This window comes from Phascolarctos cinereus, unplaced genomic scaffold (assembly GCF_003287225.1).
Source record: "Phascolarctos cinereus isolate Bilbo 61053 unplaced genomic scaffold, phaCin_HiC Scaffold_5;HRSCAF=322, whole genome shotgun sequence".
Classification (NCBI taxonomy): Eukaryota; Metazoa; Chordata; class Mammalia; order Diprotodontia; family Phascolarctidae; genus Phascolarctos; species Phascolarctos cinereus.
In genome coordinates, this window is record NW_027555958.1 from 14,220,336 (window position 1) to 14,235,394 (window position 15,059).

The window sequence follows — 15,059 nt, forward strand, 5'->3', positions numbered from 1 at the left end:
TGGGCTAGAAAATGCTCACCCACCCTTTGTTGGCTCTTCCCTTCTAGGATTTGTTCTGAAGCATTATTTCATGGTTGTTTGGAGGGGAATGTTGGGAGAGTTCAGCTGAGTTGCAGCCTATACTCTGCCATCTTGGTGCTGCCCTACATTTTTATTTAAATAAATATCTTGATAACTGCGTTTCAATGAAATCGATTTCCTTTGGAATCCTGTGTATTAGAGAACACCTTTCTTGGTGGGTGTGGTGGCACGTGCCTGTAATATTTATCTGTCTTTTTCACCCCCATTTAGGACAAAGTCGATGCTGGTTTGCCCACTGCAATAGTAAGTGTACATTTTTTTCTTTCTTAATCAGAGCAAAATAATTGTTCTTCTTTGTTGTTCTAAGTGTTAATGTTTGTGATGTCTACATTTCTGAGACCGATTTCCCTGCTGATTTCCGTGATCAATAGGTTTATCGCTTGTCATAGTTCAGTTTTCATTTGAAAGGAGGAGTAATGATTTGCTGACTCTGCTCCACTCTCCTGCTCTTCTCTAAAAGTAAAGTTGTTTCCTGGGGTGACACTGCTTCTGCCCTACTTTCCCAGGGCAGTAAACTGAGGGCCGAATAGCGCTGGTGTCCATCAGTGTCCCTGCTAAATAATTAATTAAGGGTTTTGTTAGATAGTGAGCAGAGGGTTAGGGAGAGCATGCCCTTTCCCCTCTGGCCTCATCTTTCTTTCCCTTTGCCCAGGTGACTTTTTTATTAGTCAGTCACTTGGTGAGAGAGTGATCCTGGCATCCCTTGGCCCCAGTAATATCCTGGGGAACACGGGGCTGCTTGACATTACCTCCTTTTCTCTGCTCATATGAGGCTGAATTTGTATGTCATGGGGCTGCAGGCGAGGCCACTGCCAGATCCCGAGCCCCAGATTCGCCTGTGCACCTCTGGAAGAATTTGTGTGCCTGTGGCCGGCCCCTCGACGTGGTGGTTCTTGTAGCCATTTAGAGGGAGCGTGCCTGAACAGCCGCTTGTTACCCACATCTTGTGTTACCTCCCATCAAGCAGGGGCCGCGTGTGACTCTGGCCATCTGTTGGTCCTTCACTGGGCGGGGTGGGTGGTTAGGAGTTGGAGATGGGGGGAAGAGGGGCAGGAGAAGGGGACAGACACAGTCGGTTCTTCACTCTGAACGTTGCCCTCTTTTCCTTTTGTTCCCAGGCTGTGTCCCGTCTGATTGCAGTGGGAACTTCTCATGGATTGGCCTTAATCTTCGGTAAACTCATTAACCCTTGTGTTTCCTTAAGATGGAGAGGGCACATCCACATCTGAGGTGGGATGTCCTGGAGCACAGTTAGGAAAACTGGCTGAGGAACCCACGTCTCCCTCATCAAGCCGACCCAGCCTCATCCTCCCTCCACGCTGTCTCTTGGGTTATATGTGCCAGTATGTGCCACTGGTTTGGGGGTCTGAGGACTTGGGTGCAGATCCTGGCTCTGCTCCTTAGGCTTGTGTGACCTGGGGACATAGTTTAACCTTTCTGGGCCTCAGTTTCCACGGCTGTAAAATAAGGGCCGGGACTAAAGCACCTCTAAGGTCTCTTCTGGATCCAACCCCACGATCCTCTTGCCTAGAGTCTGGTAAGACTGAAAGGGAGCTAAAGGGTTAGAAGCAGGGTGCCCTGGTGGGCAGACCACTAGACTTTGTCCTGCCTCCAACATCAAAGTAGCTTTGTGACTTGGCAAGTTCTGAAACTTCTCGGAGCCTCATTTTCCTCTTCTGTAATATGGGGATAACTGAAGTAATGAATGTAAAGCCCTCCTCAAACTCTCCCCTCTCCAATAATGTGAGCTGCTGTGAATGATGAGGACACCAGTGACTGAGGATCATTTTCACCCAGTCAGTCCCCCTACCTCCAGGAAGACTTCTCCCGGGGCAGCTGGGTGGCGCAATGGATAGAATACCAGCCCTGGAGTCAGGAAGGCCTGAGTTCAAATCTGGCCTCAGACATTTACTAGCTGTGTGACCTTGGGCAAGTCACTTAACCCCAGTTGCCTTAAAAAAAAAAAAGACTTTTTCCACCTGGGCTTCGAGTCATGAGTAGTCTTGTTCCTAAAGATTTCCAGGGAAGAAGGTTGCTGGCCTCCCCTCCGTCCCTAGACTTTATCGTCTTTAATGCTGTGAAGGTTTCTTTGTGTCTGCTGTGATGGCCCCTCACTGGAGAATGTCGTGTTCTGCCTCGATGCCTGAGGGGGGAGCCTTCAGTCCTGTCTTGTGCACTTGTGCTTTGAACACACAGCATGGGCTGACTACCACTGGGCCATGTTTCCTGATCACCCTTGTCAGGGTTCCCTGAGGGACTCTTTAAGCCTCACATATTCCCTCTTAAATGGAACTTCATACTGGATGCAGTGTGGGTTTGAGTGGGGATTATGTAACGGTCACGTAGCTCCTCTCTGCTGACTTTGCCACACTCTTGAGTGACCCTCCTCCAATGGCCAGCAAGGCTGCTCTTCCACTCTTTTTGTCCTAGGAATGCCAGGCCACATGTTTCCCATTGTCCACATTAACAGTTGGCCTTCCCTTCCTTAATGCTGCTTTTGGAAGAAACAGTCATGTAAAAGTGATTTGAAGTATTCTCTTAGACGGTTGATGTGGGAGCCCACATTTATAAAACAGACTATTAGCCTTTGCTGTTCTCATAATGAAAGTATGGCGGATGGAAAGCAGAAAGGCCTTGGAAGGAATTCTAAGAGGCAGAGATCAGAAGCCCCAAAATGGAGGAGCAGGAGAAAGGGATGGAGGTAAATAGAAAAAAATGGCACTAACCCTAATAACATTAGTTCACATTTACATATAGCATCCCTCTTCCTAATGTCACTAATTGGTTCTGCAGAGACCTGAGGTTAGAGGCAATAACATCCAGAGGGGCTGTAGGTAACATAGGAACAATGTTAATCAATAACTAGTCAGCCATTGGTTACGTTGGGGTGCCAAGACTTCCCAGTAGGGTTTAGTGAGAGTTTATGAAAGGTGTCTCACAAAACAGCATCGTTGAGGCATCTTTCTGCATGGTGCACCTGCCTTCAGAGGGCTATTATCCAGGCCACCACTGGGCAGTGTCAGCATCATTGCCCCTATTTTACAGATGAGGAAACTGAGGCTCAGAGGCGAGAGGCTCCCTGCCCACAGCCTCACGAGGAAGCCATGTGTCCAACCCAGTGCCCCTCTCCTTTCACTGACCACGCGGCCTCATCTTGCTACATTTTCATCTGCCAGAAAACCTCACTTTAGACGCAGTTAATCTTCAGTCATCTTGGCTGTTCTCTGTTTCTCATAGCCCCATTTGTGCTCTTTCTGCCTTCTTTGGTCACTTGGCAGTGGACCTCAGGCCTGTCATACCCACATGTTATTCTCATAAAATCTCTTGCTTGATGGGAGCTAAGTAGAGCCCATCATATGTATGTCTCTTAGTCACAGCTTGATTTCTTGTAGCACCAGGAAGGTTTCCCATAGCATGCACGAGACCAAAAGATGATGACATTACTAGCGTTCACCTTCCATTCTGTGCCCTCAAGAAAAATACATTTTGCCAATTGGAATGTTTTAGGAGAGTGTGTTAATATATTCTGGCTGTAATTTATAAGTGAAATTTAATAAATCCAGCTCATCAGTTACTGTAAAATTTTAATGTTTGGATAATGAGGTCTTGTCAAATGAATTAAAAATCCAGTTGAAGGCCCTCGAAGAAATTCTAGTCTGTTGATTTGCTGGGAAGCGTTAAAGGTTCTTGAGGCCTGCATGAGATTACATTTAACCTTTTCATTGATAGTCATGGGAGAGAGCAACAGATGTTGAATTCTAATTATGTAAGCATCATTTAGCTTCTCTTCAAAATAGAGATGACTTCATTAATAGTAATCATTTTAAAGAGAGAAAGTTCACTATCTGGAGATAAGAAAACAACAGATAAGTAGCCATTTCTGAAATGTGAATGTAGGCTGCCTTTTCTGGAATTCTAGGGTAGACAACATTTGTAGCATATCCAGGGTTTACTTTGGTGTAGGGACTCATCAGCACTGACCTCTGGATAGTTTATTTTGGGTGTCGGTTCTCTTAGCACATGAGCTTCCTTCTCTTGTAATTCATTTCTGTGTTTCTCATGTGAACGTGCTGCCCCTTCCCATGTCTGCAGGAATGTTTATGCATTCTCTCACTTCTCAAACCAAATGCCCCAGAGTCTGTATGAAGGCTAGAAGCACCAGTTGGCCAGTAGGGCTCTGGTCATGTTGTCCCCACCACTGAGGCTCCTCCCTCCCTGGCCTCTAGGTAACCAGACAAGCCACTATGATGGGCTTTGAAATTGATTTCTTGCTTTTCTTTCTTTCTCCATCTTTTTCCCATGGACCGAAAAAGGAAAAGGTACAGTGAATGTGCGTTGTGCATGTGGCCTGCATGGCTTCCTCTCTTTCTTTTGGCCTGGTAGAGTGCTCTGAGGGAGCAGAGACCCACACCAGGTAGCCTGGCAGCAGAGCTGGCACTGGTGGGCTGGGCTGGGCTAGGGAAGAGTAGACTGCACATGGTGAGGCCCCATGGAAGGCTGCCTTTGGTAAACACGCAAACCGTGTAGGTAGCGAGCCATCCTCAGCTGATTGGCACGGGTTTGGCCAGACCGCTTGGAGTGTCCATAGCCAGAGAAGTGGGGCACAAGCACTTCCCCATTCTGCCCTCTCTACCTCTTCCCTCCGTGCTCAAGGAAGGAGGCTTCAGTGCAGACAGAAGCTCAGGCAGAAATGCGGGTGGTTGTTTTCTTCCTCTCTTTAAACATTGCGCTAAAGAGAGTTGGATGCCAGCAGTTTAAGAAATCAAGAGATTGAACAGTATTCTCTCAGTGACATGTTCTCGTGTTTGAGAGGTGTTTTTACCTTTGAAAGTTTTTGAAACTTGTATATATGGGGTGGGGACAAGAAATGATTGAATTTGGAGTTGTTCACAGGAGTAGAGAATTCATCTATTCAGCCTGAGGTTGGGTGACTGCATTATCTACGTTGGCATTTACCTGTGGCTCCCTCTTGGGTTACTCAGAAAACTACTGGCTAGCTCCATTTGCTCCCAATAATAATAGCCTAAGGAAAATGTAATTAGAAATATATATCATAATGTGTGTGTATACATATGTGTGTATATTACATATATGTATATATATGTGCATGTGTCTATGTATAATATCTATAGCTCTCTCTCTCTCTACAGAGATAGACATCTCTCTATATAGAGTGAGATCTCATAGAATCTAGTTTAGATGAATTTTGAATTGTTAGTGTTACATAGGCTCCCAGTGATTACTGTGGGTATTTTAGTGATAGGGACTGGCCCTGTGATTTCCTTGGTATAGGGAATTATTGCTGGGTGAGGAGGGTCCCTCGGCCAGTGCAGGGCAGCCTGCCCTTCTCTTTGACGTTTACTGAGATTTAGAGTTTACCAAGAAACAGAGGTGTCAGACCCGAGGCCCACGAGTGAATTCTCAGCCAGATGAAAACGTAATTAGAAATGTCTAACAAAATAACTAAAAATACAGTACAACATATCACATAGACAGTGTTCATGTGTAGTTTTCTAAGTCAGAATGAGGCTCACAGAGATCTGTTTCTATTTGACTTTGGCACCACTGACCTAGAATACTCAGAGGCGAAGGACTTTCCTGGGGTCACACAGCCCAGGCTTTGGCAGCACTTGACCCTAAATCTTTTTTTTTTAATATTTTTAGTATGTAGTTTATCCCTTTTATTTTATTTATTTTTACATTTTGTTTGTTTGTTTTTTGCTAGGCGGTGGGGTTAAGTGACTTGCCCAGGGTCACACAGCTAGTATGTGTCAAGTGTCTGAGGTGAGATTTGAACTCAGGTCCTCTTGACTCCAAGGCTGGTGCTATATCCATTGTGGCACCTAGCTGCCCCCTTGACTCTAAATTTTCCTGGCTCTGAGGCCACCTCTAACCACTATTCCCTCTTGTCTCTTATTGGTATTATAATGAATAAAAACAGTAATATCATACTGATAATATCACCTTACATTACATTCAGAAGTCCTACGCTTTATTTTTCTACAATGCTTTGTATTTTTCAAAGTGTTTTCACATATTTGATCCTGGGAAGAAAATTCAACAAATATCATCCCCAGAGATGAATTTACTTGCCTAAGACCCCACAGCTAGTTGGCGACAGCACCTAGGGCTTGGGTCTTTAGTCACCTAATCAAATGTTCTTTGTGCTCAATTGTCTCTGCCAGACGGAATGTGCCATTTGGTATGTCTCCTAACATGGTGGTCCTTCTCTATCAGAGGAGGGGAGAAGGCTCCCTCTTGTGGTGCTGAGATGAAAAGGAGGGCGCCCCAACAGTCCTGAGGGTTAGAACGTGCAGAGGGAGCCTGCCCCTGCATCATGTCGGCACAGGCCCTCCCGCTTCCTCTCGTGATGGCTGTGGGGCCTGTGTCTTTATCAACAGGGGTAGTGTTTGGATTTTACCTCCTCCTCAGTGGCTGATCGACGCCTGGTGCTTCCTTTGTCTTAGTTAACCGGGAGGGCTTAGGGAGCTTCAGGGTGCCCGGGTTACACCCCAAGCAGGCATCGGTGGGGCTTCTGTTCCATTGTTTCGTCTTGGGACTTTTATATCATGGGAGCCCTCATGCCCGCAGGCATCGGTGGGGCTTCTGTTCCACTGTTTTGTCTTGGGACTTTTATATCATGGGAGCCCTCATGCCCGCCCCCAGGGTCCATCTTAACCTCTTCCCTGAGTCAGGATGAAATCCCGTAGAAGTAGATCTGCTGTCCCTTGGCCGGTTGGGCTGGCTAGCATCCGGGGCATTAGTCAGACACCCTTTAGGTTCTCTCCTCGACCCTCTGTTTAAGTCTCCCTGGGAGTCGCGCTCATAGCTAACTGGTATCATCTAGCGATATGGCATCGACTTGTGATCCAGCTCTGGAGGTCCGAAGCTCGTAGCCTAGCAATCGTCTCAGATTTGGAGCAGGAAGAGGCCTTCAGAGGCTGTCTAGGTCACGGCTCTCACTTTGCAGAGGCCCAGAGAGGGGAAGGTACTTCCTCAAAGTCTCAGGGTAGAAGGTGACAGAGCCAGGCCCCGACACTTACAGTGTGCTATGCCAGGCGTGGATCATGGCCTGTTCTGCCCCCACAGCCAAGACTGAGCTGCAGCAGACTTTGCTGCCTGGCCTCCAGCTTCTGGGAACCACAGAGCCTTGGGGAAGGTGGTGAGGAAGCCTGGTGGTCTTCAGGTTCTCCAACATGGACTGTAGCCAGCCCCTCCTTTCTTCCCTCCCCTCTGGAATGTCTCCTTTCCATTCTCAGACTCCTTTCAAATTGCAGTCTTCCCTTTCACTTCTCTCACTTTCCATCCTTCCTTTCATCCCTCATGTCCCGCTACTTTGTTGAATTATCAGAACACTTGAATTGACAAGTTATAGTAGAACATATAAAACTGGCTAAAATTTGCTAATGCTGTCTTTGTCGCCACATAGCTGGCAGCCTCCATCTGCTTCCTTTAGACAAGAAGAAAGGCGGAAAGTGAAATTTGCAGGGAAGGTGAGGAGGAAGGAGGGCAGCTGGGTGGTAAAGTGGGTAGTGCACTGGGCTTGGAGTCAGGAAGACTCATCTTCATAAGTTCAGATCTGGCCTCAGACACTAACTGTGGGACCCTGGGCAAGTCACTTAACCCTGTTTGCCTCAGTTTCCTCATCTGTCAAGTGAGCTGGAGAAGGAAATGGCAAACCACTCCAGTATCTTTGCCAAGAAAACCCTAAATGGGATCACAGAGAGTCGAACTTGACTGAAACAACCCCACTACAAAGAGGGAGGGCTTTTATAAAGTTTCTTTTGCAGCATCAGTAGATCTTAGAATTGTTCTTAGCCTAGTTTATTTCAGAAAGCTCCAATTGTGATCATGGCTTTTTTAATTCTGACAGTGCTTACTCAGCACATCCTAACTTTCCTTACTCAGCATTTGAAGTCTGCGTGTTGTGAAAGCATGGAGAAACTGTTAAGTATGGAACAGATCTGAAGCTCATCGTTGGGTGAGATCTTAAAGTACAGGATGACAGGCCTTCTGGCACAGCTTGGTGATTCCTTGTTCACTCCCCTCTGATTGGGGGTAGCAGCTCTGGCCTCAGTCAGGGGTCTAGTGCCACTTACACACAAGGTGTCATTTATGGCCCTCTTCTCCCTTTCTGTTTCTTTTCAGCCCAGGCTCCTGCCTAATCCAAATGGCCCAAGCTAGAGGTGTATAGAGCACCCTGTTTTCTGACTATTTTAGTATGACAGCCGACAGCCTAATGCCTAAAACTCTCCAATGATCTTTGAAAGACTGGGTACAAATAAAAACATGTGTTGGGGAGAGAGAGCCTCATCAAAGGATGACAGCACCCTCGTCTGTGAATCTGTGAACAAAAAAGCATCCATTAAACTCTTCCTGTGTGCCAAGCACTGGAGCACGTACACAGAAATAGAAAACTTTGGATGATTGCTGGTCTCCTGTGGAGGACTGTGGTGAACTGCAGGACCGGCAAAAGGCCAGAGGCCCTAAGGTGCTGCAGTAGCAAGGACAGCAAGGCCCCGGGGAGATTTGGGTGAGGTGGGACGTGATCGCTGACATCGAGTAGGCGAAGGGTTATGGGGGGAGAGGGGTCAGGTTTGTCCTGCTCAGCCCCAGAAGGGAACTAGGAGAAATGGGGGGAAGGTGTGGAGAGGTGGGCTGAGCAGAAGCCCGATGTGGGGGAGAGCTTCCCTCCTACTGTGCCCAAGGGGCACCTTGGGAGATGTAGGGCCTTGTTACTGTAGGGCACCCTCCTTATTGACCAGAAATGTTTGTGCTCAGCTTGTGCCCAGTCCTGTTTGCGGGTTTGGTTCTTCATAGCTTGTGGACATTCCAGAAAACCCAGTCCATCCTCAAAGAGTGAAGATTTGTCCCCACTTGGGTTATTTACCAGTGTGGGCTGGAAGCTCTGGGAGGGTTCCACAAGACACGAGCCAGACACATTCTGGACAGTTTCTGGATCTTTGGAGGGAGCGTGTAGTTCTCTGCTGTGAGGATTTTGAAGGGCAGAGTGCCCAGTGGAGCGTCCGTGTTCTTGGGTGTTTGTTAGAAGGTGGATCGTACTCTTGTGTTAGAAAGTTGTGGGAGGAGTTGAATGAAAATAGTGAGACTGATACCCAAAAAAGGTAAATGAAAAAAGAAAGGGAAGAATATCAAAGAATCCTTAGAAGCCACGACAGGGTACAGAAGGAGGCAGGCCCAGATGCGAGCCTCACTGTTTGCTGACCTTTGTCAAGTTCCTAACGATCAGGAATTTTTTAAAATGTCCTGTTACTTTGGGATTACGTTCCTATTGGCAAAGAAATGTAGTTTTATAATCTTCAATACATAAAATAATTGGAATTAGGCTATAAAGGTGTGACCTGCCAGAAGGCCCAAGTGTACTTGCTTTAATGAACAAATCAGAATGATTTAACATGAACACATCAAGGTTTGGGGGGAGAGGGAACAAAGATGATGATTCCCCACACTGAAGAAATGGAATTCTCTTCATGGATGCAGGTTGGTAATTTAAACAGACAACTTACAAAATTTCTGGGTCACTGAGAACATAAGTGACTTAGCCAGGATCACACAGTTAGTGTGTGCCAAAGGCAGGTCTTTCTGACTTCGATGAGATCTCTCATTCTGCACCACACCCTCTAAATAGGAGCAAAGCAGTCCTGTTCTCAGAGGCGAAGCAGATAGAACCTGGGCCTGGAGTTAAGAAGTCCTGAGTTCAAATTCAGCCTCAGACATGTACTAATTGTGTGACCCTGAGCAAGTCACTTAACCTCTGTCTGCTACAGTTTCTTCCTTATCTGTAAAATGGGGATAACAACATCTGTTTCAGGTGCTTTGCAAACCTGAAGGTGTCATATAAATGCTAGTTGTTGTTATTGGTAATAATAATGGACAGGGTGCTGAAATCGGGAAGACCTGGGTTCAAGTCCTGCCTTCGATGTTTTTTGGGTTTTCCATAGGCAAGTGGCTATACCTCTCTAGGTCTCATTTTTTCCTTCTATGAAATGGAATTGTGTCTTCTGCCCAGAGTGGCTGTGAGGCCCAAATGAGGAAACGTGGGAAATATCCATTATTAGCACATAAGCAGGTGCTCCCAAGGTGCATTCCCCTTGTCCCTGTCCATCTTCCCCAGGGGATGGGCAGCTCCCAGCCTTAAACACTTTATTTGCCTCACAGGCATGATTTATCCCAATAGGAAGGTAAACATCAGCTTCACCTTTGACCAAAGTAACAAATTCTGGCCTAGCAAAGTCCAAATTACGGAGGCTTTTGAAGTGAAGGGAGGTGATTGTGTGCCGAGGTAACCCAGCACTATCAAACTGAGTAAGAGATTAAATAAGGATAGAAAAGACAAAAGCTAGACCATTCACCCAGGGAGCCCCAGTGCTGGGATTGACCCGGGCTTCCCTGAGGGGAATGCTCGATCAGTGATGGCCCCCTGCTGGTTCACCGGCCTCCACTGAGGAGCGTGCCTGGCTTGGGGTTTGAGGGAGGCTCGCCACATGCAGAAGCAAGGCCGAGGCCCGCTGCGGCCTGATCTCGGTCCTTTTTCCTCTTTGCCTCGTCTTGCCCTGTCTCCATTCTGGCCTGAGCAGCAGATGCGGGTGGGAGGGGACAGGACGCGCGCAGGGAATGGGGGCAGGGGCGTGCTGATGGTGCCCCCCAGAGGGCTCTGGATCAACAAGGAAAGGCATTCTCCCCAACCCCCGCCCTGATCTCCCTCCCTGGTCCCAGCCAGTGCCTGTTCCTCCCTGACTGACGATGCTTTCTTCCTTTTTGTGCTCTCCAGATCAGAACCAGGCCCTGCGCCTCTGCCTGGGCAGCACCAGCGTCGGGGGACAGTACGGGGCCATCTCTGCTCTCAGCATCAACCATGACTGCTCGAGACTTCTCTGTGGCTTTGCCAAGGGCCAGGTAAGACGGGCCGGGCGTGGCAGACAAAGGAAGCGGTCAGCCAGTCTGTGCCAGTCTGTGCGGTGTGGTGACTGCCCCCGGGTGGGCCAGTGAGAGCGTCGCACGACGGCCATGTCCTCAGGAAAACCTGGGTTCAAACATGGCCTGATAGGGCAGCACTGTGGTTCACATCTCTGGGCCTCAGTTTCCTCATCTGTGCAACAAAGACTCCACAGGCCCCTTGTAGTTCAAACTCTGATCTTATGAACTCATTTTCTTCTTGTCTGCTGACATTCTGCCCAGGCGTGGGGCTCCGGGTCCCCCCCCCCGGCCGCATCAGGGCGGTAGTTGTGCGCGTGGCTTCTCCAAGGAACATGTGGTAGACCCTTCACCTCTGGCATAAAGTACAAGTTCTTGTACTTGGTACCGATGGCCTCCTCACACAGTCGAGGCTTCAGGCTTCCTGGCCCTCTTGCTGGCCTCTGTACGCACCAGGCCCCTCCTGCCTCTGCCTCCCCTGTGTGGGCTGTTTTCCCTCCTGCCCCTCTTGGAGTGGCTGGCCACCGTCAGGCCTCTCCCTGCTCAGAAGCCACCTCCTCTCTTTCCTGATTTCACCCCCAGTGCCTCCTGCCCTTCCCCCATTTTCTGTTTATTTTGTGTTCATTTTTCTGGGCCCAGATTATGTTCCACAACTAGAACGGAGGCACTTGAGGACAGGGGCTGTTTTATTTTTGTTGTATGTTTTTGGTGTCTCACACAGAGCCCAGCAAGAAGCTACTTAATGGGATTGAGTTGTATCCAATCACACACAGGCTGTGTGGGGGAGGCTAGTGCTGGATGTTGGAGGGATTGCTGCTGGAGGAAGCCAGCAATTACCTGAGGGAAACCTAAACCCTCAGTGCCCTGGTCAGCACAGACCCCTTCCTAGCCTGGACGCATCAGCCAGGGCGTTCCCTCCAAGGCCTTTTCTCCATCCATGCCACTGAGCTGCTGTGTTCTGCATGCATATGTCTGTCTATCTGCCAGTCTGTGTGCCTGTCTGCTTGTCTGCCTTTCTGTCTGTCTGCCTGTCTGTATGTCTTTCTATCAGCCTTTCTGTCTGTCTGCCTGTCTTTCTATCTGTCTGCATGTCTATCAGCCTTTCTGTATGTCTTTTTATAAGCCTTTCTATCTGTCTGTCTGCCTGCCTGCCTGTCTGCCTTTCTTTCTGCTTTTCTGTCTGTCTGTCTGTCTCTTCCTGTCTTCCTACCTACCTACAATCGGCCTGTCTGCCTGTCTGTCTTTATTTCTATCTGTCTGCCTGTCTGTCTTTCTGTCAGCCTTTCTGTCTGTCTGCCTGCTTGTTTGTCTGCCTTTCTTTCTGCCTGTCTGTCTTTATTTCTCTCTGTCTGCCTGCCTGTCTGCCTGCTTGTTTGTCTGCCTTTCTTTCTGTCTTTCTTTCTGCCTGTCTGCCTTTATTTCTCTCTGTCTGTCTTTCTGCCTGCCTACCTGCCTGCCTTGCCTGCTTCTGGAATTGCTCCCTGGTGCCTGAATACTCACATGCTCACGGCTGTCTCCTGACTTCTTGTTTGTACAGAGCCTGCTACAGGAACACAGACTTTTTACAATTTATACTAGCCTAGGGGCCTCTTTAAATAAGATAAATAATCCCTCGAAGGGGTTTCTGGGCACACTTGGCACTGGGGTCAAGAGTGAGCTGGAAGCCCCATGATTTGGCATCCTCTGCCTGTTCTGGGAATTCAGCGGTCTTCCTCAGCGGGCCTTCACCGTCAGCAGTTTTTACTCATGTTTTCCATTGAATTCTTTTGTTAGTACATTTATAAACCAAAGGGAGAAGTTGGATACTTCCACCACAACTATTACTACCACTACCGCCACTGCTTGTAGAGTTCTTTAAGGCTTACAAATCACTTTACAAACATTATCTCATTCGATTCTTACCACAACCCTGGCAGACAGGTGCCATTATTATCTCCATTTCATAGATGGGGAAACTAAGGCAGACAGAGGCCATCAGCTAATAAGTGTCTGAGGCCAAGTCTTCCTGACTTTAGGACCAGTGCTCTCTGTCCTGTGCCACGAGGCACCTCTACAAAGTATTTACACTCTGGCAAAGTATTGATTAGGTAATATTGTGTCTCCTCTTCCTCTGAGCTCCTAGGGTCCCTGAATTTGTTTTCTTTTTTTGACATTTTAATAACTCTATTTCAGTATTCTCGGTTTTCCTTGCAAACCTTTGTATTTTGTTTTATGCATTTAAGAAGACAGTTCTGAGAAGGGGGTGGGGGTGAGGGGTCCATAGGCTTCAGGGGCTTGCTGCTAAAGAAGTCTGTGACTCCCCAGAAAAGGTAAAAACCTTGTCTTTGTACTTCATGGTTTACAAAGCACTTTCTTCCCTGTGACTCGGTGAGGTTGGTAGCACTGTCCTCGCTAGCCTCATTTTCTCAGTTGAATCACCGGAGGCTCCGAGAGGCAGGGACTGACGGCCCGCCTGTGGTCACAGCTAGTATCTGAGCCAGGATTTGGACCCACATCTTCCTTGCCTTGAATTGCAGTATCTTTCCATGGTAATACACTAAGCATGGTGTCCTGTATTGTGAAACCATATGGAATACATCATCATTTGTTTTCTTATTCTAAGATTTATTGAAAAAATAGAAATATGCAAGAATAAAAATGGTTTCATTTATAAAGAACACTCTGTAATTCAAGACCCAAATGAAAAGCAGCTTTGTTTTTGAAAGCAGTTAATTGCCTTACAGATGACCATGTGGGACTTGGCCAGCGGGAAGCTCTTGAGATCCATAACAGATGCTCACCCCCCAGGCACAGCAATTCTGCACATTAAGGTAACGGGCCTGGCCTTGTCTCCTCCTTCTTGTCATCATTCCTACGTCTTGCATTGGTGGCTTAGGCGTAACTGCCTTCCCTCGATCTGGCTGACCAGGAGTCCAGTCTCTGTTCCTATCTCTCCTGTTGAGTTGGGCCCCTCTCTGCTGGGTTTCATAGGGCAGCATCACCAGGCCCGAAATAGGCTTTGGAGACTTTAAGAGAAACTAGAGGGCTCTGTCCAGTGGGGCGAGGCTTTGAGGTGAGCCAATAAGCAGCCACATGGCCCCCTCCCCAAAGGCCCCAGTGATTGTGCCATGATTGGCCAGTACGCCCGCTCTGTTGGCCCTGCCCCACAGAGTAGCTCCCCGACAGGCCGACTGGCCATAGCTATCCAAGGTCAGTCTTAATACCTGAAAACCAGAAAGCTTGGGGGAAATGAGAGGAGACAGGACAGGCAAGAGGAGCCTAGAGAAGGGAGGAGAGTCAGAGACTTGACATGGAGTCTGGGCCAGTGAGCCCCAGCCACTGATGGGGCAGGAAGACAGGACCCTTTATTCAGGGTGGGAGGCCTGGCACCCGGCCTAGGGAAATGGATAGCCCTCTGCCCCCATGGCAGAGTCTTTGGAGGCACAGGCAGGGGCTCTCTGTGTCTATGAAGCAGCCCCCTGCCCCTCAGCAGGCTTGAAAGGGGCATGCTTCTTGGGGCACGATCTGTACGTGGGGTAGTGGATTGGATTAGATGACCCTAAAGGTCCCTCTGGGGCCCTGGGGCTCCCACTTCTGTGGGTGTTGAGGCTGAATAGGGGGAATAAGGACGTGAACTCTGGTGGCCCCAGTGAACCCCATTGGGCTGCACAGAAGGCCCTATGACCAGTTGTGCAGCAGTCTGAGGAGGTGGAGAGGCCCCCACTGGCCACATCTTTACCAGTGGCATGGGACTGTCATCAGTATTCACTTTAATGAATCCTCAGTTATTGTAATGCATTAGAAAGCTGGGAAATAAAGTGTGCATTTTAGAAAGAATTCCATAAAAAACTCCAAAGCATTTATAAGAAAGGTATAGGTTAGATGAGGTGACTGTAGGGGTCCCCCCAACTCTGTGATTCTGGGAATTCTTTATTCAGATGGCCTGAGTCTGGATAAAGGGCTTGGCATATCTGTAGCTATCCCCACGTACTTGACATGATATTTTGAGAATAACTTTTAGAAAAAAGAAACTGGATACTTTTCAAAATGAAAACGAAGCCTAG

At 48.1% G+C, this 15,059-nt stretch overlaps 1 protein-coding gene across 11 annotated transcripts in view; it reads left to right on the forward strand.

Moving 5' to 3' along the window:
• Positions 1-15,059, forward strand: part of VPS8 (VPS8 subunit of CORVET complex) — a 191,689-nt gene that overhangs the window by 31,780 nt on the left and 144,850 nt on the right. For all 11 annotated transcript variants that reach the window (XM_078154678.1, XM_078154687.1, XM_078154685.1 and 8 more), the window contains exons 7-10: positions 292-324; positions 1,200-1,254; positions 10,874-10,998; positions 13,740-13,826. In XM_078154678.1, the coding sequence (XP_078010804.1) occupies positions 292-324; positions 1,200-1,254; positions 10,874-10,998; positions 13,740-13,826 (300 nt within the window). The remainder of the gene's footprint in view (positions 1-291; positions 325-1,199; positions 1,255-10,873; positions 10,999-13,739; positions 13,827-15,059) is intronic.